Below are 26,539 nucleotides of genomic sequence, written 5' to 3'. Positions count from 1 at the left end.
AGACAGCAGGGTTCAGGGACGGTGGTGTGCAAGACTGCAGCCGCTGCTGACTTGCCCATCCCAGGTCCCCCGAGGAGAATTGCACCAGGAGTCAGGAGGCAACCTTGCGGTCTCTAGCCCTGGGGCTCGGTTGCTCATGAATTTCATAAAATCCAAATCCATCTTTGTATGTGGAGGAAATGGCTCCTAAGCTGGAGGAAGGGACATTATATAAAATTCCTCTTGTCAGCTGAGTTCCTGTTCCATGAATGGATATATCTTGCGGGTATTGACTGTAGTTTGGAAACCGTACTGCATCTATTAAATCATCTTTTTAGGAATGAATATATATTTTCTTGCATACCTTATGAATTTAACTTCCAATTACCTTTGGGATAAATTCAAAACAACAGCTTGCATTGTTGCGTCGTGTAGAGTATCAGAAAGCTTTAGTGAGGGCCTTAAACCAGTTTATTTTCATAGTTTATGGAAAAAAATGGTACGTATGTTAAATTTAACCTTTGTCTTATAAGTGAATCTAAATATTTAAAGATATTTCACAATAAAGTTTCATTAGAATAGCTTTTAAAATATAATCTAGTGGAAATGGAAAATATGATCCTAAAGTTGCTTTTTCTGTTTTTTAATTAACTAGCATGAACGAATACTAGCTTTCATTTATCAGCGTGCAAATTGATAATTTCCATGAAAATGTTTCACTTTTTTTTTTTTTTTTTTGTGGTACGTGGGCTTCTCACTGTTGCGGCCTCTCCCTTTGTGGAGCACAGGCTCCGGACGCGCAGGCTCAGCGGCCATGGCTCACGGGCCCAGCCGCTCCGCGGCATGTGGGATCTTCCCGGACCGGGGCACGAACCCGTGTCCCCTGCATCAGCAGGCGGACTCTCAACCACTGCACCACCAGGGAAGCCCAAAATGTTTCACTTTTAATAATATCACTGAGTATTGTAGCTCTGATGTTGCCCGTGGAATCTCTGCTGTGTATAGGTTTGCCTGGCGCAGAAGGCGGATGTCTTAAGGCTCATGAGCCCAAGATTCATGACATGCTTGCCGCGTGCCTGTGGCATTCAAAAGCGTGGCTGTTGACAAAAGAACCATGGTTGGGTATTGTCTTTAGAATGTCAGTGATGATCTTTGGCTTCTAGTTAGAAGAACTCCCAGATGTGTAGAAAGAAGCCCAGACATGTATTGTGTATGGGTGTGGCTTTCACATAAGCATGGCTGCTCCAGTGATGAGGATGCCATCCGCTGCCCAGGGCACCATCCTCCTTGACCTGACCAATCACGTCGATATCACAGTAAAGCTCGCAGCAGGGCTTTATTCAGCACGGTGGCAAGTTAGGAGAGCCAGACTGACTTCCCTTTAAAGAGATACAAATTAACCGAAGCCAGGGTCCCAGGGCCATCGTGTTATCCGTTGCTTCTCAAAAGGTCTTCAGAAACTGTGCAGACATTTTCACGCTCCTTATGCAATCCCCCCCACAATTTTGGCAAGCTGTTACTGTTATGATAGCGTGCTTCAGGAAGTTCATGATTAATGATGACGTTAATTACATGCATGATTATTTAATTACGTTAATTGACTCATCCATTCAACAAACATGGAATGAGCCACAATGCAGAAACGGATTACTGAGCACCTGCTTTTGGCCAGGTGGTGACCTCATCTGGGGGTGACGCTGGTGATCTGGACAGAGTGGGTCCTCCCCTCATGGAGCTTACAGTTTGGTGTCAGCAAATGGTAAACAAGTGAACAAGCAAATGATATACAGGTGGGAATCAAGATCGAGTGCGTGAAAGGAGAAAACGTTTTTCTGGGGAAACAATGGGATGACAAATACGATCACAGTCGGCCAAGGAGACAGGTTTTCAGGGTTGTGTTGCTACTGAGTGTGACCCCGGGGCAGCGTCTTGACCTTGTGTCTTTACCAAGCTTTTGAAACGCCTTTTTGCCAAAGAACTCCTGTCCTCCTCGTTCAGAATAGCTAATCCCTTTTGGGGAAAGCAGGTCTGAAGTTCTGATGTTGCTGACTGCATGGTTGGGGTCATTCTAAAAAGACATGTCAAGAACTGACCAAAGGCATCTCTCTGTCATTGGTAAGCAGAGTTTTACCTCGCATTCACTTCTCGTCCGACTGAAATGCCAGCTTATGATTGAAATGTGGATCCTATTCAGTGCCAGGCTCCTGGTGTTTGCTCTTTGTGGCTGCGTCGAGGCGTTTTCTTTTATTGTTGGTGTTTAACGCCACTTGTTATAAAAACAGAAGCTGAGTCGCTCTTTTGGAGAGCTTAATGAGAAACTGTTGCCTTTGCTCATCACGTGTGCTCTTACTCTGCTTCCTGGCATTGTTTTTCACGGGCGTTGTCTGTATGTTTGGAGAGTTGATTTGGCCCCGGGAATCTCAGGTGGAATTCTCAGGAGGACATTGGTTTTCTGCTAGAAGTTGGTTCGGACTGTGCTAAAGGACGGCTTTGTTTCCCTTGTTTAATTAGAGAGAGCTGTAGGGCTGTTCCGGCCGCCCACGGGTGTGCACGGGAGGGCAGGCCTGCTGGTGATGCTCCCACCTTCTAGCACAGCCACGGGAGTTTGGAAACTGCGGGTGTTGGAGGGGGTGGCATTACTCCCTCCTATAACACATCCAGTCACTATCTTGTCTTCCTCTTTTATTGCTCCTTTTTGGCAAACGGTGAAAAGCATTAAAAACAAACAAACATCCCAAGAGGCTCACTTTTTTTTAACCATTTTTAAAAAATTGAAGTGTAGGGCTTCCCTGGTGGCGCAGTGGTTGGGAGTCCGCCTGCCGATGCAGGGGACGCGGGTTCGTGCCCCGGTCCGGGGGGATCTCACATGCCGCGGAGCGGCTGGGCCCGTGAGCCGTGGCCGCTGAGCCTGCATGTCCGGAGCCTGTGCTCCACGGCGGGAGAGGCCATAGCAGCGAGGGGCCCGCGTACCGCAAAAAAAAAAAAAAAAAAAAAAAAAATTGAAGTGTAGTTAATTTACAATGTTGTGTTAGTTTCTAGTGTACAGCAAAGTGATTCAGTTTTATATATATATATATATATATACACACACACACACACACACACACATATGCATACATACATATATATGTATGTGTATCTGTTCTTTTTCAGATTCTTTTCCATTGTAGTTATTATAAGATATTGAATATAGTTCCCCGTGCTATACAGTAGGTCCTTGTTGTTTCTCTGTTTTATATATAGTATTGTGTATATGTTATCCCAAACTCCTAATTTATCTCTCCCCCATCCCCTTTGGTAACCATAAGTTTGTTTTCTTTGTCTGTGATTCTATTTCTGTTTTGTAAATAAGTCCACTTGCATCATTTTTTTTAGATTCCACATATAAGTGATATCATATGATGTTTGTCTTTCTCTGTCTGACTGACCTCACTTTTAACAAGTCAGGATTGCATTGTTGTTCCGATCATTATTGCGGCTCCCAGGCTCTCAAAGTGAGCTTGGGGTGGTGGTCTGTGACCTTCACTGCTTCACCTACACACTCCTTGTGTTTTATTGATTGATCCTTTTCATATTAAGAAGATAAGGAAATGTTCACTGTGTTAGTTTGCCGCCTTCTATTGGGGTGAAAAAGGGTTTTCCTAATGATGAAATATCAAGTTCTTACCGCAAAGAGGTCTTCTCAGGACCAAATTTGTGGCTGTCATTTTGCATCTCAACTCATGGTTTGAATTCCTGTGGGCTAAGCTTAAACCTGAGTAATTGTCTTTTATTTTCTCTTTGCCAGTTTCCTTATCTTTTTGTATTTATTCCGTGTTATAGTGGACCTTTAAGCTCTCTCAATTGCTTTTTGGACTGAAATATAGTAGAAATAGGTGCTCTCAAAGGCAGGCTAGTGTGTGTGTGTGTGTGTGTGTGTGTGTGTGTGTGTGTGTGTGTGTGTGTGTGTGTGTGTGTGTGTGTGTGTGTGTGTGTGTGTGTGTGTGTGTGTGTGTGTGTGTGTGTGTGTGTGTGTGTGGCGGGGGGGGGGTTAAGGAGGAGGGGTGAACTAGAGGTGACCTAGCTTCTAGCAAGATGAGCCCAGTTAAAGGACTTAATCTTCTGAGCTTCAGTTTCCTCATTTGTCAGAAACAGTAAGAATTGTGGAGCGAGCTGCCTCACGTCTGTGGCACCCCGGCTGTGAACTCATTCGGGCCAGAGCCCTTGCCCCGTGGTTCTTTTTCCGAATCACAGTTTCCCACTTAAAAATGTTCCATTAAATTTTATATTACTACTTGTGTGTGCTGTATACTGAAAGTTAGTTTTAAAATCACAAATTGTAAACGAAGACATTAAAATATTACTTTAAATAAAAATCACTTCTTACGTGCTGGAAGCCTGATTTGCGAATTGCCTTGCACTTCCAGGGCCAGGTTCCACTCATCCACCGGACAGGGCGGTTTCGTTATAGGGGGAGCTCGCTCCTGCCCGTGTGTTCACACACGCCCTCCATCTGAGTGGGTGGGAGAGGCTCTGCTCGGTTTGCTCCTCAAACCCTGCCCAGGGGTACTGGAGGTCCTGGGCTTGGAGTCGGGGGACCCTGAAGAATTGACAGCCATCAAAGGAGAGTCATTCTCATCTCAAGTTTACTCTTGGTTTGGAATGTTCCAGAAACACAGTCTGGGGAATTTCGAGGACCGGGGTCCACGAGGCAGCTACCGGTTCTCTCTCATGCCTTGCGCACGGATGCACAGGCATCTCTGTCTCTCTCTCTGTATTTCTGTCTCCACTTCTGTTTTCTCTTTTGATTGGACCCATAGGAAAGAACCAGAAAGGGCTTTCCGACCCGGATGACACAACAAGCCTTGGGCCTTGAGGTGGCACTGCCAATCACGATCCAGCTGGACAGTGGCCATTGGCATGTGGGCCCAGAGTGGGCCTTCCTGAGTCAGAATACTGGTGCCCAGATATTTGCTGTGCTTTCTCCTGCGCCTCCGGTTTGGAGGTGGAGTTTCCAGGGGTCGTGGCTCCCCGTGCACTGGGAGTGATGGCCTACATCCCCCGTCCTATGCCAGCGACTAGAAGGACATCCAGTGAACCTGCACACACCCCTTTTTATTTTTACTCAAGTTTTGAAAACATTTCCCACCCTGTGTTGGTCAGGCAGCCACACCAAGTAGGATTGTAATCTCCAGCTTTGACTGACCCGTTCCTGCTGTTGCCTTTTGTAGGGACAGACGCCCACGTGTGTCATCACTGTTCTGCCCCCTGAATGTATCTGTGGAAACTGTGATGACAAGAGTCCACATCCCGTTCTGGGTGTTATGTGGGTTTTGGGGAACATTTTGTCATCCAATAAGAAACGTAGGTGATGTTCTTCCTGGGACGGCTACTGGATATGGCTTTCCTGATAGTAAGGGAATGTTTGTGTGGGGAGGCTGCTTGCCCGTGTCTTAGGGAGGCTGTGTTCATAAACGGGGTGACCCTGGGTCAGCCCTGCTGACCCGCACGGCTTTGGTACACTGATAAAGGACACTTGATCTTCGCCTTCTGATAAGTGGCCCTCCCAGGATGGCAGAATTACTAACTCAGTGCTCAGTCTTGATGTTTTGGACATTTGAAACAAATTAGATAGCTGCTTCTCTGCGTTGTGTGTTTGTTTGGATTTAGTGGTGAGTGTATAACTTACTGTCCAATCCTAAGTATGCCGGACAAGGTGTCAAGCAGGATACTGTGGTCTGTCGGATCTGAAGTCATCTGTTTGTTCTAATCCACAGTGTCTTACCGTTTGTTCAACTATTTCAGCCTTGGTCTCTTTGGCAGCCTGAGAGAATGTCTCATTTTCTAGCAGGGAGTTTAGGAGAGACAGGATGGTCCTCAGCTCTGCGGGGCTGACCGGGCCAGCTGCAGGCTCGTTCACCTTGACGTAGAAGTGGACCTTGTGGTGGTCAGTTCAGTCCAGACCCTTGGCTCAAGGGGTGTGGAAGCCTCAGTCCTAGTTCTGGAACATCGTGGCCTCAGCCTGGGAGGGAGAGGGCCTGGGCTGTGTGAATCTTGTTGCCGAGCCTAGCATCTTGACGGGGAATGGTCATTCCAGGAGGCCCATGTCTACGTGCCCGTGATCTTGGACAATGTGTATTAGAGTGTGATCGGGGTTCTTTCACCTGGAAAGGGATTGGCTGGAGCTGGGGAGGTAGAGCCCTGGCCAGGCTTCCCATGAAGAGGGGGAGGAGGGTAGGGATGGGCTGGACCAGGCCAACCAGCAGGGCAGAGCCGAGGTGGGGTGGGGGCCATGTGGAAGCAGCGGGGCTGAAGTCCAGTTGCTTGCATCCTTGGGTTTTCACAGTGAAGGAGCTGGAGGCACAAGAAGATCATCGACAGCTGTGGCAAGGCTGCCAGTCTTGGAACTGCACAGTGGCTGAATTCCTTTTGGGGGACCCTGGACAGGGTCAGGTGCATTGGAATGGGGTCTTGAACGGAATGTGGATGTGAGCTGATGAGTGGGTGACCACAGCTGACTGGGCATTTAAAAGGCAGGAGCCCATATGACAATTGCTCTTTCAACCCTGCTGTCTAGAACATTCTGGTGCTTTAGATTGGTTGGTTAAAGTGAGATGCCAAGGGACTCCATGCATGGTGTGTAAATAGGGAAGTGGACTTGGAGTCAAGAAGACCCAACTCTTTCAATTAGAGGCTGGACGGTTATAGACAAATTGCTCTAACCTAGTCTATTTATGAGTGTATAATTTCCACATATTAACTTCATCGGTGGTGCAGGAGCATTAAATGAGATGAAGATGTAGAAAACAAACTTATGGTTATCAAAGAGGAAAGGAAGTGGGAGGGAGGGATAAATTAAGAGTATGGGGTTAGGGGCTTCCCTGGTGGCGCAGTGGTTGAGAGTCCGCCTGCCGATGCAGGGGACATGGGTTCGTGCCCTGGTGTGGGAAGATCCCACATGCCGCGGAGCGGCTGGGCCCGTGAGCCATGGCCGCTGAGCCTGCGCGTCCGGAGCCTGTACTCCGCAATGGGAGAGGCCACAACAGTGAGAGGCCTGCGTACCGCAAAAAAAAAAAAAAAAAAAAAAAAAAAGAGAGTATGGGATTAACAGGTACAAACTACTATACACAAGACAAATAAGCAACAAGGATTTACCGTATAACACAGGGAACTATATTCAGTATCTTTTAATAACCTATAGTGGAAAATAATCTGAAAAAAAATATGTAACTGAATCATTTTGCTGCACACCTGAAATTAACACCTGAAACTAACAATGCTGTAAATCAATTATACTTCAACAAAAATTGCGAGGTCGATGTGAAAATATCTAGCAAATGGCAAATCCTCATTATGCCTCAGCTTCTTTCTTTCTCAGGCATGCCCATAATGGTTCATTGAATTCATTACTGTATGTCTGGCCCCCGTACCCCCTACCCAAGAGCTAGTCTTCTTAGAAGCCTCTTTAACCCCTGCCACTGTGTCTTGTACCCAGTGTATGCATTTATTTATTTATGAAGGAAGAGGCCCCAAGTTCAGCTTGGATTTGGATCGGTTGTGAGGTATTGCTTCTAGGTTTACGGTTCATGGACTCAGAGAATGTTTGGATGGGAAAAGCCTGGGGAGATCATTGTAGCTCAGTGTTTGCAAACCTAGCTATTAACACGTAGATTTCCGTGCCTCACCCCAAGGATTCGTCTCTCCCAGGTCCAGAATGGAGCCCAGGAATCTGTATTTTGAAAAAGTGTCCTGAGTAATGTGATGGTCAGTCAGTTTGGGGAAGGACTTATCTAGCCACTGTCCACTTTACAGATGAAAATACTGAGGCGTAGAGAGGAGGATGGAGGTGTTTCTTAACAGCTGTGTGATTGGGGCCAAAACTCAAACTCTGCAGGTGCCACTGGGCAGACACACAGTATATATCTCATTGCCATTTGCATACAATCCCATGTAAACCAACCGGGCTGCCATGACAACAGCTGCTTGACCTCGTATTTATTTCTTTTCCCCCCTCTGTGCGTCTGGGTTTCACTGTCCGTTTTCTGTACACTGCCAACCCGCCATCATCCCTCTTATCCTCCTGTGCTCCACTGCAATGCGTGACTTTGATCAGATCTCTTCTTTCTTCTTCTAGCTCCTTTCTGTGACGGAATCTTGGAGTTAGTATTTAACTTACTGGTAACTCAGCCGGAAGGGGCAGCAGAGGTTGACTCACCCAACCCTGCTTGGAAGTCAGCTTCTACTGAGCTGCAGTGACCACCTGGGACAGGTGTGAGGCAAGGTGGATGGGCAGACATTATACACTAGGTGGCGCTAAAGAGCCCACCGCATGGCCCGGTGCTCCTGACTTGATTTGCCTGTGGCTTTTCTCTTAATTCCATTGCAGAGCTGGGGTAAAGCAAGCCTGATTTCGCCTTGCCTTGACCTCAGATGGACTTGGTTCCACTCCAGCTGCGCCCTCGCCCCTCCCACTCTCCGGGCTCAAGAACGCAAACTCCCCGCTGCTCCTCCCCACTGTCTTGTGGCTTGTCCAGCGTGCCTTGCTGAGCTGGGCACGTTCCCTGAATTCACTGGATTATCGCCACCGGTTTATACTGGAGCCAGCCCGACTCGGACCCTTTCTGGTTGCTGCAGTGTGACGCCTCCCTGCCTATGGGTGGCTTCCAGAATTTCTCATCTCCCTCTGTAAAGAAGCTCGCCTGTTTATTTTTCTTCATGCTTCTCACCTCTCTTGCTTCTAATTCACTTTTCTGGTCATCACAACTAAAGAAGTACTTCTCTGGTGAAAAAAAAGAAACACCTTCGAGTTTGACTTAGTCTCTGATTTGCAATGAATCGAGTCATTATTTTGCTCCATTGCATGATTACCCTCTTTTTTCTCAGTTATTTAAAATCGTATATTTTGTTGATTCCTAAGAAATATATCCCCCTTCTCCTTGACATACCTTCACGTTTACACAGGTTTGAAATTGGGATGCATTTTACAATTCAGAGGGTCATAGCTTATTTGCCAGCTTCTTTTCCCCCTTAGTGGTGTATAGTTTAGTTTCGCATCGCGTCTTCAGACAGTATTTTTGCAGGATCTGGATAAAAGACCAGGAAAAATTGAAGCCAACTTCAGAGAAGATTCAGAATTTTGCGATATTAAGGAAGATGGCTGCCAGTATGCCTAACACTTGAGAAGAGGACGGAATTATTTTCCAGAAAGATGTGATCTGGACTTTGAACAGTGTTGGATAAATCATATGAGGTCCTTCTTTTGTGATTAGAGCCACCATAACATTAAATAAAGCCAATGTACACGAAGCACTCTCTAGGCAGAGTCATTGGTTCTATATATTTCAGTAAAGGAGAACTAAACCTCCTTTTTAGATCTCTCTTTTGAAAGAGCTACAAAGCAAACACTACAGATTAATTCCTGCCTGAGAACTATGGAGGGTTCTAGTGCTTTTGTCCGTAGACTTCCTTTCTCTGAAGACAAAAATGTGTATTTTAGCTGCTGACAGCCTTCATTTCATAGTACAAAGTGGGTTATGCTTTACCCAGAAATGAGGGTTAGCTTTTTACACATGGGATTAGCTAAACATCCCATGGGATGTCCTTTTCATCCCTTACCAGAGAAGTTGCTCTGTTTGTTTTTGTGAACTATCCCTTTCTTTGCTTTTACAAGAAATTTATCCTGTCGAGCCATTTAATTTGGCCTTGCAAAACTTACCATGAAGTAGTGGAAGATTTAGTTAGGCTTTCCTCGTGTATCAAATAGATACACAACTAGTCGAAAAAAAGTTTTTTAGAGATTTATAGTTCGCCGCGGAGCGGAGGTCCACAGAAGATCACTCTAGTGCTTTCGTCTCCTTCTCCATCATGTAAATTGTCCACATAGCCCATCCCGGGGCTTCCTTCCTCCAATCCCAAGCCCCAAGCACACCTGGCATCCTGAAACCAGTAAAGGTACCAGGAAAAGCCGTGGCCTTGAATGATTCGTGCAGAGAAAGCTGAGACGATGGGTGACCTGAGTGTAATTTAGTTTCCTTGTGAAGCATCTTCGTGGAGTGGGTGTCTAGCTCTCCTGTCCGTGGCTTATGGGCGGCGAATGCAGACTGGTTTGATGTTAGTCAAAGCCCATAATTGTTTTTAAATTTATTTATTTTATTTTATTTATTTATTGTTTTTGGCTGCATTGGGTCTTCGTTGCTGCGCACGGGCTTTTCTCTAGTTGCGGTGAGCGGGGGCTATTCTTCATTGCGGTGCACGGGCTTATTGCAGTGGCTTCTCTTGTTGCGGAGCATGGGCTCTAGGCTTGTGGGCTTCAGTAGTTGTGGCACGCGGACTCTAGAGCACAGGCTCAGCAGTTGTGGTGCACGGACCTAGGTGCTCCGCGGCATGTGGGATCCTCCCGGACCGGGGCACGAACCCGTGTCCCCTGCATTGGCAGGCAGACTCCCAACCACTGCGCTACCAGGGAAGCCCCCAAAGCCCATAATTTGTTGGGAAAATTTTCTGCTTAAAATCACAGCCCATTCCAAAATGGGCATCATTTGGGGGCTCCTCTATTCTTTTTTTCTTTCACAATTAGTCGAGGGTCTACCCTTACAGTTGTTTAGATTTTCTCTGGATCCCTACCTGTTTTCCTTATACCCTGCCTTGGCTCTGAGCATACAGTTGGGTCTTATTTCTTAGCTGGCCCAGGTAGCAGAGTAGAGACTAGTGGCATAAACCATCCCAACAATACCAAGTGGGCTCTGGCTGTTGGTGACTTGAAAACTAGATTAAAATTCAAAATGATGGAACCGAACCAGAGAACGAGAGAAGAAAGCATAGAAGAAAGAAAAAACAGGAAGAAAAAAGCAAATAGACAAATGTATCCAATATAAAAATGAATCAGAAATGACGCTATACAAGCATGGCTAGAAATCATCCGTGGACTGTAATTATCACAAGCTAAACATGAGTCAGCTGCTGGGTAACGTGGTTTTTTTTTTTTTTTTTGGCCGCGCTGGGTCTTTGTTGCTGCGCGGGCTTTCTCTAGTTGTGGCGTGCAGGGGCTACTCTTCGTTGCCGTGTGCGGGCTTCTCACTGCGGTGGCTTCTCTTATTGTGGATCACGGGCTCCAGGCGAGCAAGCTTCAGTAGTTGCAGTACATGGGCTCAGTAGTTGTGGCGCATGGGCTTAGTTGCTCCACGGCATGTGGGATCTTCCCGGACCAGGGGTCGAACCCACGTCCCCTGCATTGGCAGATGGATTCTTAACCACTGTGCCACCGGGGAAGTCCCAATGTGGTATTTTTTAAAGCAGTCATCCCACTGGGATATAGAATTGGACACAACTTGCTAAAAGAAAGTGTGCACATAGTGAGTTGCAGAACTTTACCTTCCCAACAGCAGCTAGACCATACCGTATGTATTTATAGGACAAATGGGTATTCTTATATACATATGGTTTTATATGTGTATGAAACTTGTATATAATTTTATATATTTATGTATAGCATATAATTGTCATACGTAATGTTTACCTACCACGATATGTATGTGTATATTATAGTTGTCCTACATAATGTTTACCTGTCTTGGTTTCCAAAGTCTTGATTACCCCTTGTCAGATAAATGTTATCTTACATCAGCTAAAAGAAGTACATGTAACTGTCTTAGTAAACACAAATGATATTTTAATTTAAAATGGTATTTTAATTTAATTGGTTATAAAAAGCCCATCTAGCTGCAGCAAGATATTTACAAAAGCTGGAAGCTTAGGAGTTCGTAGTGCTTCTGAATGTGCCCACTTCCAGGATCTGCTGATGCAGGCGCAGGTCCCTAGTCTAACTGGGAGAAAAGCAAGTGTCCATGGCCTTTTTATTGAACTAAAAGTGATTTTAAGGAGAAAAAAGGCCTTTATAGGGCTGGCTAAATGGACATGTGAGCTATGCAGTCGCACAGAGCCTGGTGCTCAGAAGGCCCTGCGCTTGGGGATTCATGCTCTGAGGCCGCCGTCCTGTAATTCTTAGTGCTTCCATTGTTGAATGTGTGTTTTGTCGGTGAAGCTCAACAGGATGCTGACGCACACGCTGGGAGCGTGGGGCCTCAGCTCACGTGTGAGGCCTCCTCCCGGGATGGGCTTCTGGGCGCCAGCCCTGCCCACCCTCCCCCTCTCCACCCCACCCTACATGACTGCCCTGGGTCCTCCGCCCAGGGCGGTGGCCAGGTTGCATCGGTAGGGGGGAGGCTTGTGTTCCACTGTGACCGCCCGCCCCTCGCTGGGGCCTGAGCGCAGGTATGAGAAGGGTCCTCCTCAGGCACAGATCACCATCTCCCCCCGGCCAGCAGCGCCTCGGTGAGCAGAGTGGCGAGCAGGCAGGGGCCTCACCCCCCGCCCCGCCCCGGATCCAGGTCCCAAACACGCCCTAGAGTCGAGGCTGCAATACTGTGGGGAACTCCTGTTTGTTGTGGGTTGGGCCTGCAGTCTGGTGGGGAGGGGAGGTTGACTTCTGCATCCCCAGCGAGGTCTCTGCATTTTCACCTTGCACCGGACCTGGAAAATTACGTAGCCCCCCTGAGTGAGAAAGATGCCTGTCCACAGCCGCCCCTCTTCAAAGTCTGTACTTCCTCATTCTGCTTCCCATGACCTCATGGGCATCGTGCAGTGTGACCACAACCCGTCTCTGAATAGTGGTTCTGCAGCACTCAGGAATCCTCTGGCCACCTGTGTGCAGCCATTTTTGCTTCAAAATTCCCCCCGTGGGTGAGGGGGTCACCACGTGTTTCTGTGAATTCTGTGAGTGGCAGATCGGCAAGGTCACCCTGGGGCTTGGATCAGGCTGTGCCATGGCATGTGATGGGCAGGTCCTAATGGTGTTTGGTTCTTCTCCTGAGAGCTGTTCTATACCCCAGAGTAATTCTCAGCTTCCGCCAAGCAGGTCAGCACTTACAGGCACTCAGAGATTAGGAATGCGGCAGGTTTCAACAAGGCGTTTAAGAAAATCTCTTATTATGTCTTTGTGGGCAGGATGGAGTAACGTGGATGGAATGTAGCGGCAAACTGGATGGCCTGTCATATTCATAAAGTGCTGATTAATAAATTAAATAATAGATTAAATAAATAGATCATTTAATAAATTAAATAATAGATTCATCTAAATTAAATAATAGATTAAATAAATAGATTATTTAATAAATTAAATAATAGATTAAATAATAATATAAAATTATATAAAATTAATAATAGATCACTGTGGGAGTCACAGGGCTCCAGTACCGATCGACCTCCATCCACCTCCAGCAGTGTAGACGAGGACAGATGACACGCAGATCTCAAATGTGTGGATGTCATGATGCCGGACAGGAGAACAAATGTGATTGATGACACCATTAAGGGCTGTGGGTTTGAATGACGGACGGACCATGTCAGTGTAGTAGGACATACTGAGATTCAAAAGTTGCATCAGGAAAATAGAATCCTTGAGGGTTTTAGCTGCCTGTAAATTCAAAATAAGCCAGTATGCTGATAGAGCTGTTAAAAAAAAAAAAAAAGGCTGCGCCCAAATGAGTTAATCAGTTGAAAACCTAATGACCGCACAAAACCCTGCACACACATTTTTAGAGCAGTTTTATTTATAATTGCCCAAAATTGGAAGCAGCCAAGATGTCCTTCACGAGGTGAATGGATAAATGGTGGTACATCATATGACGGGATATTATTTGATAATAAAAAGAAATGAGCTATCAGACCGTGAAAAGACAGAGGAACTTAAGTAAATACTTAGTGAAAGGAGCCAGTCTGAAATGGCGACATACTGTATGATTCCAACTACATGACATTCTGGAAAAGACAAACTAGTAGATACAGTAAAATGATCAGTGGTCAGCAGAGTTTATGGGGAGAGAGGGAGGCATGAATATGTGGAACACAGGGACTTTCAGGGCAGTGAAAATACTCTGTATGATACTATAATGATGGATGCGTGACATTATGCATTTGTCAAAACCCGTAGAATGTATGACACAAAGAGTGAGCCCTACTGTGATCTGTGGACTTGGTTAATAACATATCAACATTGATTCATCAGTTATAACAAATGCAAGATGTTATAACACTGAAGCAAGATGTCCGTACTAGGAGACGCTGTAGGTGGGATGGGAGGATGGGGGAGGAGATATATGGGAAGTCTCTGCACAATCTACTCAATTTTTCTGTAAACCTAAAACTGCTCTAAAAAATACAGCCTATTAATTAAAAAAAAAAAAAAAAACAAGACTGTATAGGTAGAGCTATGGAATCCAGAACAAATGGATTCAAGGCCCCTCCTGGTTCCCCCCATCTGTAGGGACCAGATGCCCGGTGGGAGCATCTGGTCTGAAAAGAGTCACACCTGGAGCCTGGCCAGAGGAGGGATGGGACGCCTGGGGAAGAGGTGAAGGGACCAGGGATGTGTGTCCTAAAGAGGTGTGAACATAATCTTCGCTTTCTGCAGTCTTGGTGCTGGTGGCTGGTGTCTTTGAGGAGCGCTCCTGGCATCTCTTCAGTCAGTTCATCACACCCTGAGCAGACATACTCTTGAAAATTGGTGACAGCCCTTCCAGCTATTTTCATGTGATAACAGGAGGTGGAAGAGGCAGGAGCTTGTGTCTGGGAGGTATTTAGCAGAGTGGTGAGAGAGCTGGCTTAGAGCCAAGCTGTCTGGATTCCTGGATCCTGTCTGGATCCTGGCCCTGCCTCCCCTGATCTTGGGGCCTTGGGCAAGTTTCTTAACCCCTCCCTGCTCATCTGCAAAATGGAGTACCTTCCTCACGGGATTGTTATAAGGATGAAATGAGGGAATACATTAAATGATGTCTAGAACCGTGCTCGCACTCACTAGACATCAGCGGTTTTATTCACTGCAATGTGGTCTGGAGGGCAGAACTAGCGCCGCTGTGTCAAGGGAAGCCAGCCTTAAGGGCACTTTCTCACTCTTCTGTTTTAGCCTCTGCACTCTTGCTGTTCTCTGTGCTTACCGTGTTCCTGACCTGGAATGCCTTTGGTGCTTTCCACCTGGCAAAGTCTGACTGCTCTAGGGAGGCAAAGCTTAAACACCCACCTTCTTTCGAGAGCTCACTCTGCCTTCCTTATGCAGTTATCGGCCCTCTTTCCTGCTCCCACACCCTTTTGGAAAGTATTGATACTTGGGTTAAAACATAGTTGTTCACTTGTCTGCTTCCCGGCTTCGCAGGGATTTAGTCATCAGTGTGTCCCTGCCGCTAGCCCGGTGTCTGATAATCACTGGTTATGGAATGAAAAGGGAATTTCCCCTTCCCCCAGTAATAAAAGGATACAGTAGGAAACTGGATGCCGAAGACATGCTGAGCTCCCCGATATGAGATGTACTTCAGTAGAGATGGGTGATTCTCACTGAGGGAATCATGGGTTGCATGAAAGTGTAGTCTTTCTCTGAGTGGTACCACAGAGCGCCGGCATCAGAATTGCTTACGGCCCGCAGACAGGGATTTTTTTTTTGTGATGTCCTATGAGACAGTTTTCATATAAAAGAAAGATTGGTTTGAAACAATTCCGTTCAACTACCTTTTAAAAAATAAATTTTGATTAAGTAAGGTTGAAACCCTTGTTTTTCTTTGAGCTTTCAATTTTAGCTAACATAACTTACTATTTTGTTTATAAATCGATCAAACTTTAACAAGCATTTTCAAGAGAGTCTTTGGTGAATGACTGGTTTTATTAAAAAGTTTCCCTATACTCCCTTCAACATTTTAAACTGCATTTGTAGATTTTATATTTTCCCTGTCCCTTTAAAGTACTTTATTATCAAAGGTTACTAAGGTTATACTAAGAGACTCAGAAACCAACCTGATTAAGCTTCCACCAGCCAAGATGGGCCCCTTGATGGTCAGTAGGGATGAGACTGCAGCGGGCTGGAGCACATCATTCACAATAACACTAAAAAAAAAAAAAAGGAATGACCCAAACCAACTTTGTTGCCTTTAGGGGATACTACGGAACTGTCTCATTATCTTGAAGGCTGGTAAATCAAGAGAAAGAATCAAGCGTTGATCCTGCCTTTCCCATGAGATCCGTCTCTTCCGGTCATCAAACATTGATGAAGGGGAGTTTCTCTTTATAGATGTGACCCAGCTAATACCCGTAGCAAGAATGAAGGGCTCCTACCCCTGGGTAGTCCCTGAGGAATCAATGCCAGGCAGTCATCATGAATGGCTGCTAATGTCACAAAAATAGAGACACCAAACAGTATGCGCCTCCTGATGGGAACACACACCTCCACCTGTCATGTAGCTCTATAGGAAAAAAAATTGAACCTAAATCTGGTCAAGACTCTAGATGCAACTGCCAACTTTCCAGTCTGCAGAAGGGGTAAAGGAAAATGTTAAACTAAACCACAAGGATACAAGGAGTGATTCTCAGACTCTGGAAAACTTTACTGGACAAAACGAGTCTGTTTCTTCCACAGAAATTTTCAGCAAAAATAAATAAATAAATAAAGGAGAAAGAGAGATAGAGAGATGGGGGGCGGGCAGGAGACCTATAAATTACAGGAAACTTAAAACTCACCTCTATCCATTTCAATGTATGACTTTTTCAGATTCTGTTCCAGTCTTTTACTCTGTGTGTGTGTGTGTCACGTGTGTACATGTGTGTAAAAGATGACTGGGCAAATGTGAATGCTGACAGGTATCTGACGACATTAAGAAAGTAAAGCAATTTTATTAGGTGTGATAGTGGTATTGTTGTTAGGTTAAAAAGTGCTTTTTTGTTTTTGAAGATAAATGACAACATTTACAAGTTAAATTATATGATGCTTGATATTTGCTTCAAATAATTGGGGTGTGTATGTGGTGAGGGGAGCTTGGTGGGTGGGAATATAGAAGAAATGGGATTGGCCATGAACGGAGAACTGTTGAGGCTGGGTTTATTATACTTTGGTCTCTCTTTTTGTATATACTCGAAAGTTACCAAAATAGAAGTTTTTAAAAAAATGACTTTGTCTAACAACCAAGATCTCCCAATATTAGGCAGTTCCTGTAAAATATATAAACTCATAGATGTTCCTAAGATTTTAATTTCAAATCACAACTCTAAATTATACTACATATTTTAAATTGGAACCATGAGACGAATTATCGTAGGCAGTAAAAAATAATTAAAACACCAAATACGTGCAGGTTTTTCTGAGTACAGATTATTACTATTAGGACTTGGTTTCTCAAACATGTCTGTGCTTAATTCTTGGGCTGCAAAGATGCTTATGTACCAAGGAGACATGCCGTCCCATACAGGTGTGGCATTACCATCCCAAGTAGTTGTTGGGTTTGCTTTCTCATCTGGTTGAGGATTCTTAATGACAAATGAGACCCTCGGGCAAGAGGCCAACTATACCCTGGCCCAGGGAACACGGGGGTGGGGTGGGATGGTGGGGTGCGCATCCCCAGTGCTCTTGGGAGTTGCTATGGCAACGTCCTCTAAAGGAGGGCTTCTGGCAGCCAGGGCTGTGGGTCAAAGTCCTGTCATTCCGTAATTTTTCTATTCCTGGAAGATTGTAATTTCCACTAAAAGAATAACTAATGACCTTCATTGCTTCAGTTGGTTTTGCATTTCTTTGGTTTTTAAAAGATACTTAAATGGCTTCCTGGCTAGCTCAGAAGACCTTTAGACTTGAGGGAACTTTCTCTCCTAGGCTTTTGCCTGACTCTGCCAAGAAGGCTATTCTAATGAAACATACTAATCTAACAGTTGCAGATTCCCTCCAATGCAGTGGGAGTCACACTGTGAGTTACAACTCACTTGTGGAGTCACTTTAGTGAGCCAGAGTCAGCATTTAAAAATATAGTGGAATTGGAGGAAGGTATCAGAAGGCATCACACATTTGTAAGGATAAATATTATTTTTGAAACTTCGGTTTCATTTGTTTGTATTTAGAGGTAAATGGGTTTCTTATGGTGGATCACTATCAAAAATTTTGAAAACTGCCACTTCAGTGTGAGGTGGGGAAAACAGAGAGGCTGGCACACAGACAAGCGCAATAGTTAACCATAAACTGACAGTGAGGAGGTAAGCCAAAAAGAAAATAAACACCAAAAAACAACTCGGGTTAAAACAAACATAAGAGCTCAAAAATAGAGCAAGTGTTAGACCCATAGTGGAAGAACCAGTTATTGTTACTGAAGATGTGGATGTTGGCATCGTGGGTTGTCTTTTAGGTCTGCTCCTTCCTCTGCATATATTGTGCACCGTTTATTCCTTTTTGGTAGCACAGTGCCTGGCGCAGGGTAGGCCCCCATAAATAAATGTTTATTGAATGTAAACACTAGTAATTAGACCGCCTGTTTCGGAGGATCCGGCGGGAGAGGACCCTGGGGTCTGGGAATCTGTATTTTAACAAGCTTTCAAGGCAGCCAAGCTGCTGGCAGTTGCAGACCAATATTAAAGAAGCACTGACCTATTCTGCCCACTCTGGCCCAGGTCACACGCACAGGTAACATTACAACCAGACATGGAAACTGGGTTGTCCACATTTTGGGAGAGGTTTTTTTTTTTTTTTTGGCGATACGCGGGCCTCTCACTGTTGTGGCCTCTCCCGTTGCGGAGCACAGGCTACGGACGCGCAGGCTCAGCGGCCACGGCTCACGGGCCCAGCCGCTCCGCGGCATGTGGGATCTTCCCAGACCGGGGCACGAACCCGTGTCCCCTGCATCGGCAGGCGGACTCTCAACCGCTGCGCCACCAGGGAAGCCCCTGGGAGAGGTTTTACCCACAACTTCACCAGCATCTCACGTTGACCATTTCTCATCAAGCACATTGCATAACCTTCTAGCAGACGTCCTGGCCTCCGTGCTTCCTCCCTACTCCACCTCATCCTCTCTGCTGCCCCCAGGCCTTTTCCTAAACCACTCATCATTTCATTTACCTACTCTATAACTTTGGCTTTCTCTCTGTTGTCAGTAGTGACTACTGAACTCCCTACATATCCTTCAGGGCTTGCCATAGTCTGCCCCCAGCCTGGCACCTCAATTTCTTCTCTCTGCCAGTCTCCCAACTCTCTTGTTGTTTATCCCTCTGCTTCCGCAGGGGCCATCCCAGACCACTTGCACGCCCCAGGCACACCTCACCCTTGCCTGGCTCTTATCTTCCGCTCATGCTGTGTCCTCCAATTGGAACAGCTTCTGTTTTCCTCTGAATTGCATCCATCCTCCCAGACCAAATTCAATGCCACTTTTTATAAATCTTCCCTGATTTGGAGCTAATCATTTCTCCTCCTTTGTTTCTCTTTGCTCTTTGCTCATGTCTTGCTATAGCACCGAGACTCATTGCCTTGGACTTTTGTTAGTGCAGCCTGTGTTCATCTCTCTGATGAGGAAGTAAGTTCCTAGAAGGCAGTATTCATGTGTTCTTTGCTTCTTTATACATCCCACACTGCCTTACAGCTAGTATTAAATGACATTTCTGTTAAATTGATTTTTCTGAGTTATGATTACACCAAAGTCAATATTAATTGGTAGCTTAGCCAACTAACTTCCGTAGAATGGGCTTCAGCCTCTATATGAAGGCTCAGAGCTCCTTGTGACTTCCTTGCCATTGCATTCCTTTATAAACCCAATCAAAAACAAAACAAGACAAAAAGTACTGTAGGGTCTGTGTGCTGTTCGTGATAAAGAATTCTTTGTTTCCCTCTGGAGACGAGGTGGGCAGATAGACAAAAGGGCAGTGATCTTAGAAAGGGCTAGCAAATTGGATCCCTAATAACTGCTGTTTTTAAGAGATTGGTGGGGTGGGGGGTAGGATTTAAAGAAGTGGATGTGGCATAAGAGAAAACCGTAAGACAGAGGACAGCAAGTAAAGGGCATCTACTCCAGCTTCTCTTGTGCTGCTGCTCTGCCTTTTTAATTTTAGCCCATCATGATTCTGCTCCAGGTCAGTTCTGTTCCATCTGTTAGCAGAGTGATATTTGGGCCATACCCAAAATAGCAAATCTTCTGCCCAGATTGGAGGTTAGAGCAGAAAGCCTGGCACAAAAGTCCACATGGCTCCAGTGCTCTTACTTCCCTGACTTTGATTCTATTAAGTAGCTTTCATGTGGTCACGCTGAGGGTGCTTTTGACAAGTGAAATCATTATTGAATGTATTTTTTGTTTCTGTGGCAGAAAGTAAACCTAGTTTTTAAAAAAAGGTACAGTCCTCAAGTTGAAATAATGATTTGTCTGTTTTTGCTGTGATAGGTTCCTTGCACTGACTCCATGGAGAGTGTATCACCTGATTTCTGTCATGATCCTTGGACGTGTTATTATGCAAATAATAAAGGATATGGTTTTGTCTAGAACAAGAGGTAAGAAAACTCAACATTCATTTTTATGGTATTTAATTTTCTAGACCCTGAATGTTTGACCTTTGTATAGGCAGATTAACTGAACAGTCTTTGAAATGGAGCAAAATAACAGATTATATAGGGAACGGGTACGGTTTAGGGTACAGTTTAGGGTACGACAACGGTTTAGGGTTAGCGTACGTGTTAGGGTACGGGTTAGTGTTAGTGTACGGGTTAGGATTAGGGGACGGGTTAGGGTAAGGCTTCAGGTAAGGGTTAGGGTTAGGCTTAGGGTTAGGCTTAGGGAACGGGTACGGTTTAGGGTACAGGTTAGGGTACGAGAACGGTTTAGGGTTAGTGTACGTGTTAGGGTACGGGTTAGTGTTAGTGTACGGGTTAGGATTAGGGGACGGGTTAGGGTAAGGCTTCAGGTAAGGGTTAGGGTTAGGCTTAGGGTTAGGCTTAGGGAACGGGTACAGTTTAGGGTACAGGTTAGGGTATGGCACTGACTTTTCTATTTTGAATGTTTGTTAAATATTATTTTTAAATTTATTAAATTTATTTACTATTTATTATTTATTTAACTGACGTTGTCCATAGTCATAGCTACTGCTGCTGGGCAAAAGGTTTGTGTGTGTTGGTTTCTCTTTTGGCTCTAAGTGCCGTTATTTTAAATACCATTTTGGTATTCAAGTAGGCTGCAGTGAGGATAACAGTTAAATATTTATTACATCCCACGTGATGAAACTGGGCCATCGGAAAATGGGCTAGTTTATATAAATTTTTTCTCTGCCTCTGTGGAGAAAAACAATAAGTTCAGGGCTTAGAAACAAGTAACGGTTAAATTCATTTTTAAAAATGAATTGAAAAATAAATTCGTTTTCAACACCAAATTTTTCAAAAAATTCAAGTGAGAACTTGAATTATTTAAAAAAATGTACTTCAGGTTTTCTGAATAATATAACTGTATCATTAATCTGAGCCAGGCTTTTCCATACTTGGAGGAGTTTCCTTCTACCAGGGTTTGAGCTAGTTTTTGTAGATAGACAAAAATCCCTGCTTGGAATAATTGAGCCCCATGAAATTAAATGAAATAAGATTGATTTGATCAAAAATAGCTAAGAGGGGGTTACAGGGAAGCGGTTGATTCCACTAAAAGTAGCCCCAGATGGAGGGATGATTTTGGTAGGGCTCCATATAGGTGGACGCACGTAAGAACTGTCCAGGGCCCGAGCCCTGGCGGGGATACTGAGGCTGCTTGTGGGAGGCACCCTTTCCTCCCTAACACTGACCCTGGGACCAGGGCTATAGGCTGTTACGGATGTACCATCGTCTGTTATGGGTGTACCATCAGAGTGTTCTATGGTGCGCTTTAAATCTGGTTTATATTTTAAGTCTTTATGGTTCTTACACTAACTCATGTGTAAGCCATTTAGAAAGATTGTTCTACGTGGGTGTGTTTCAAGGTTTGAAGGTGATCCCTTCATTCACTGTTCTGGGAAGGTGAACAGGTGGGTTTTGTCCGGATATTGCTTTTCTTGAATCTGTAGGTTTAGTTCATATTCCTGTACACATTCTTCCTTCTCTCCCTCCCCTCCTCCTCCCACCCACCTCTTTCCTGTTTCAGAGAACAGACACCTAACTCTGCCTTCTAACCCTAACAGGCACCTGGCCTGCTACTTTCTGTTTACGCCAGATGTGTTAATTCTGCCTAGAGGTGGGACATCTCCGAGCTGTAGGGCTTTGTGCTGGGGTTGGTGAGATCAACGCATGGCGATACCTGTGTTTCTGCCTTGATTCATAACTGATAAGAGGAGAACCTGTTTCTCTCAAATAGACTTGGTAACATTTTCACCCTCTAGGAGCTCCCTCAGAGGAATCTTAGAAGAAATAGCCACTTAACCTATTTTACCTGCAGTCATTCTAGCTCAGTAGGGCAAGGGACCTCACAAAGCAAGCTGAGCATCTCGATGTTTTCAGTGGTGTACAAATTTGGTCCCAGTCTGGGCACAAGTTTTAAGGAACGGAAAAATGGGAGGGGGAAGGATGAAGTGGAAAGACGTCGTGACTGTCCTTCTCTGACTCTCATGAGGACCATTCCCTGCATTGCCTCACCAGCTTGACGTTCTTGCAAACGTGCAACTTTCATATTAAGTTGCAGGAAAGCTCTCCACTGCAAAGATTCAGTCCTTTAAAAAATTCGGGTGGTAGGGTGGGAAGAATACCAGTCTTCTAGAGCTAGTCGGCTCCATTTCTCAGCCGTGGAGAGGCCCCGTCGAAGACCGCATTGGTTTCCTGTGGCTGCAGTGACAAATTACCACAAGCCTGGTGCCTCAATACAACAGAAGCATCTTCTCTTACAGTCCATAATCAGTATCACGGGGCCGAAACGAAGGTGTGGGCAGGGCCACACTCCCGGATTCCTCGAGCACCCCAGCTTCTGCCGGTTGCTGGTATCCTTGGCTTCTAGGGCATCTCTCCAGTCTGTGCCTCCTTCTCTGCCTGTGTCAAGTCTCCCTCTGCCTTCCTCTTGCAAGGACACTTGTGATTCCATTTGGGCCTCACCTGGATAATCCAGGACAGTGTCCCCATTTCATAGCCCATAACTTCGTCACGTTTGGTAAATCCCATTTTCCATATAAAGTAACACGTTGCAGGTTTCGGGGATTAAGACCCGATACCTTTGGGGGCCGTTATTCAGCCTCCTACGTAATCCGAACCTCTTTATCCTGTGAAATGGCAAATCCTCCTTATACCGCAGGGTTGTCTAAGGGTCAGACAAGAGCGTGAAACAAAAGCACCTCAGTCAGTAACGGGCCCCTCTCTCCAGCTCCAACCCGCGACCGGAACAGCATGGGTCTGTTCACCCATCAGTCGGCCCATGTTGAGCGCCTTCCTCTCACCAGGGCCTCTCTGCCCGAGTCCACCTCTCACGCTCCAGCCTGTAGGGCGGGCATTTGTCACAGGCCAATCTTTCTGTCCAGGTTTTCACCGGGGGACATTGCTCTGAATGCAGTGTTTCTACTGCATGAGGAAACAAGGAGAAGCAGGACTCCTGGCCGCGCTCTCCCAGCGCTCCCAGTCTGTGGCCGAGGCCGCGCTGGAGCCTGCGTCGTCCTCTGCAGTCGAGTCTTTTAGGACAAAGGCCCGTTGAGCCCCATGCGTGGTCGACAGAGCCTGGCTTTGCAGGCCCTTCAGCCCAGGGCCCTGCAGTGATGACCTGGTCTCTGGGAGGCGCAGAATCGGCTTCAAGTTGGATCCAGATGCGGGGATGGTAGCTCCATGGCTTCATCCAGAACCGCCGGGCTCTCATGAGCTACCCTGGCCCGACGGCAGGAGCAGTGAGGAAAGGACCCCCAGGTCATCTGGCCCCTCGCCTCTCCGCCACCTTCCCCGCTTCCCACAGCATTTTTGGCTGAAGGGATTAAGACTCTCTTGTTAAGATTTAATTGTACCTCTCCTCTCCCTCCATCATATCTTTAATACCGTCTTAGGTACTTAATACGAAATAGGTGAGCAGAAGTGTGGCGATACCTTCTTGGGACTTAATCGTTGCGAAACCCAGGGACCCCGTGTCTCTGGTTTCTGAGTCACCAGTGTGGACGCCCTCGGCCGTGATGGATTTCTCTCTCATGGCCTCGCTGTTGTGCGCTTGACTGTGTGCTCCCCAGAATTAACCCCTTCCTCTGGGCTCTGGGGATGCTTCTGCGGTGTGGGAAACTCCTCCCGCGGCCTTCAGTTTTTCTCGACCCCCTTCTCCTTCTGTCTCTTTGCCAAAGAACCAGTAATTTCCGCACCCCGCTGTCTTTGAGATGCTCTTCAACGACTGCGCTGGGCAGTGGAGGAGGGCTCAGCAGGTTCCTGCACGCCACCTGTGGAGGCATCGCCAACTGCTGTCCCTTTATGCCTTTCCTCCTGCCAAATCTACACTATCCATTTGATGCCGCCTTCCGTTCGCGCTTGAACGTGGACCCACCTGCATTCGTGGCCTGTGAACTGTAGGCCTTCGTGCCCACGCCATGCTCTGTCATTCCCGCTTGTGCCCTGATGGCTCGTGTGAAGCCGGCTTCAGTCCCTGAGACCATCCCTGCGCCTTTGACCTTAGCCTTCACAAGTTCTGTCTCCAGCCCCTGCAAGGCTGGCAGTCAGTCCTCGGTGCTTCCTCCTGTCCGGCCCCACCCCGGCCCCTCACTCTCATTGCATCAGCTCTGTGACCCCAGTTCAAGCGCGCCCCTGCTCAGCCTCTTACACTGCACCGTCCTCAGCCCTGTGCTGCCCCGCCCTGGTCTACGTTCAGCTCTTGAGGCGCTGCTGTCCTCACCGTTCTAACGTCCTCGCCCCCTTAGCCAGCAACTGTACTCATGTTTCCAATGCTTTTGTTATAATTAACACAATATTATTCAGATTTCAGGTGTACCACATAGTGACTCAGTATTTTATACATTGTGAAGTGATCACTGCAGAAAGACCAGTTACCATCTGTCACCATATAAAGTTGTTACAATATTATTAATTAGATTCTGTATGTATGCATTACATCCTCATGACGTATTTATTTGATAGCTGGGAGTTCATACCTCTTAATCCCCTTCACCTGTTTTTGTCTATCTCCCCACCCCCTCCCCTCTGGCAACTATCAGTTTGTTCTCTGTATCTATGAGTCTGTTTCTGTTTTGTTCCTTCACTTGCTTTTTTAGACTCCACATATAAGTGAAATCATACAGTATTTGTTTTTCTCTGTCTGACGTATTTCACTTAGCCTAATACCCTCAGGTCCACCCATGTTGCCACAGATGACAAGATTTCATTCTTTTTTTATGGCCGAATAGTATTTCATTGTAATATATGTATACACTGCATCTTCTCTGTCTGTTCATCTAGGCAGAAAGCAAAAGCAGGTCACTTGCACAGTTCTAATAATCTGATAAAAGGATGCAAGCAGTTTGGAGAAACTTTTTCCTGTGGCTGAATTTTAAGAAGAATTTATCACACGCATCTTTACTAGGGGACGCTTAAGAACAAAAGGGACAACATCTTTGGCACTTGTTCGATGGAAAAAGCAGAAACCACCTCTTGGCCGTTTCTTTTCTTGAACTTCATTAAAGCTGGTAGCGGGGAGTATAGTGTCAAGGCAGAGTCCAGGGAAGAAAGTCATTGGAGAATTAAGAAAGCAGATGAGATCTAGGTGTATGTGTGTGTGTATATATAAATGCTGATTTCCTTTGAGCGTAGATAAAAGCTCAAAACACCTAAAGAATGAATAGATAAAAATCTCCTTTCTCAAATAGCAGTTGTTTCAGTTCTCCTTTGTCAGTACCATTTCAGAGTTCCCCTCAAATACCACCTCTGTTATTGCCGCTTTCTTGACCAGCCACATTTTCTCTCCTCCCTGAACTCCCACGGCTTATGTTTCTTGTAGAGTTCCTACACCACCTACCTCGGTTCAGATTTGCTTGAGTGCGGGTTCGGTCTGCCCCATTGGACGGTACAGTCCCTGAGGCAGGACCATGTGTTATATGGTGCTCCGTCTTCCATGCTTCCTATCCAAGTGTTTTGCATATAGTAGAATCTCAATGGATATTTGTGGACAACTTGCCTGAATGAGTTATGGTAGCAGAAGTACACGCTGTATGAACTGATCGTTTCTAGAGTTTTTTAAGATCCAAGCGGTCCATTTTAAACAGCTCAGAATATTTCTAAGTTGAGAAATGCCTCAAGAGGAAAATACCTCCATTAACATTTCACATTTACTTCTCCTATTGCAGGTGCACAGTTGTGGAGAAGCTTCAGTGAAAGGTAGGGAACATCCTTTTCATGTTATGGCTAACGGAGGGCAGGTGGGAGAGGTGACCAGGCCGCCAAGATGCATCTCTGAAACCATAGTTTAGTGACAGGATTGATCATAGTAATCTGCAAGAGTGGGAACATAAAGAAAAATACAGTCGAAGTGAGGGCGAGGATAAAATCAGGACTCGTTCTAGGAAATGGTTCATGTCTTGCTGTAATATTGGGCCGTGTGCATGCGTAAGAGTCGTAATGTGTGAGGATGGGGGCGGGGGAAGATGGGGGTGTTTTCCTTGGGGATTTCCTCTCAGACCTCATTTTGGAGCCTGAGCAGCATGCTGTAGTGGGGGAAGAGAAGGGCAGCCCCAAGTCCCGGAACTCTGCAGGAACATTCCCGAAGGCCGGGCTCCGAGAACCCTGGGGTGAGGAGACGAAGAGTAGGGGTGAGAGGCTTGTAGGTGGGAGGGTGCAGCAAACGTCCGCAGGGCTCTG

The 26,539-nt window shown here is 45.9% G+C and overlaps 1 protein-coding gene across 4 annotated transcripts in view; it reads left to right on the top strand.

The window, feature by feature from the left end:
- The window catches only part of RETREG1 (reticulophagy regulator 1), a 122,067-nt gene that overhangs the window by 12,426 nt on the left and 83,102 nt on the right, over positions 1–26,539 (top strand). For all 4 annotated transcript variants that reach the window (XM_019951112.3, XM_019951111.3, XM_073802029.1 and 1 more), the window contains exons 2-3: positions 20,178–20,284; positions 26,029–26,059. In XM_019951112.3, the coding sequence (XP_019806671.2) occupies positions 20,178–20,284; positions 26,029–26,059 (138 nt within the window). The remainder of the gene's footprint in view (positions 1–20,177; positions 20,285–26,028; positions 26,060–26,539) is intronic.

The sequence above is a fragment of the Tursiops truncatus genome, chromosome 3 (genome assembly GCF_011762595.2).
Source record: "Tursiops truncatus isolate mTurTru1 chromosome 3, mTurTru1.mat.Y, whole genome shotgun sequence".
In the NCBI taxonomy this organism is placed as follows: domain Eukaryota; kingdom Metazoa; phylum Chordata; class Mammalia; order Artiodactyla; family Delphinidae; genus Tursiops; species Tursiops truncatus.
Note: the sequence above shows the minus strand (reverse complement) of the source record. Positions and strands in the feature narration are given on the sequence as shown.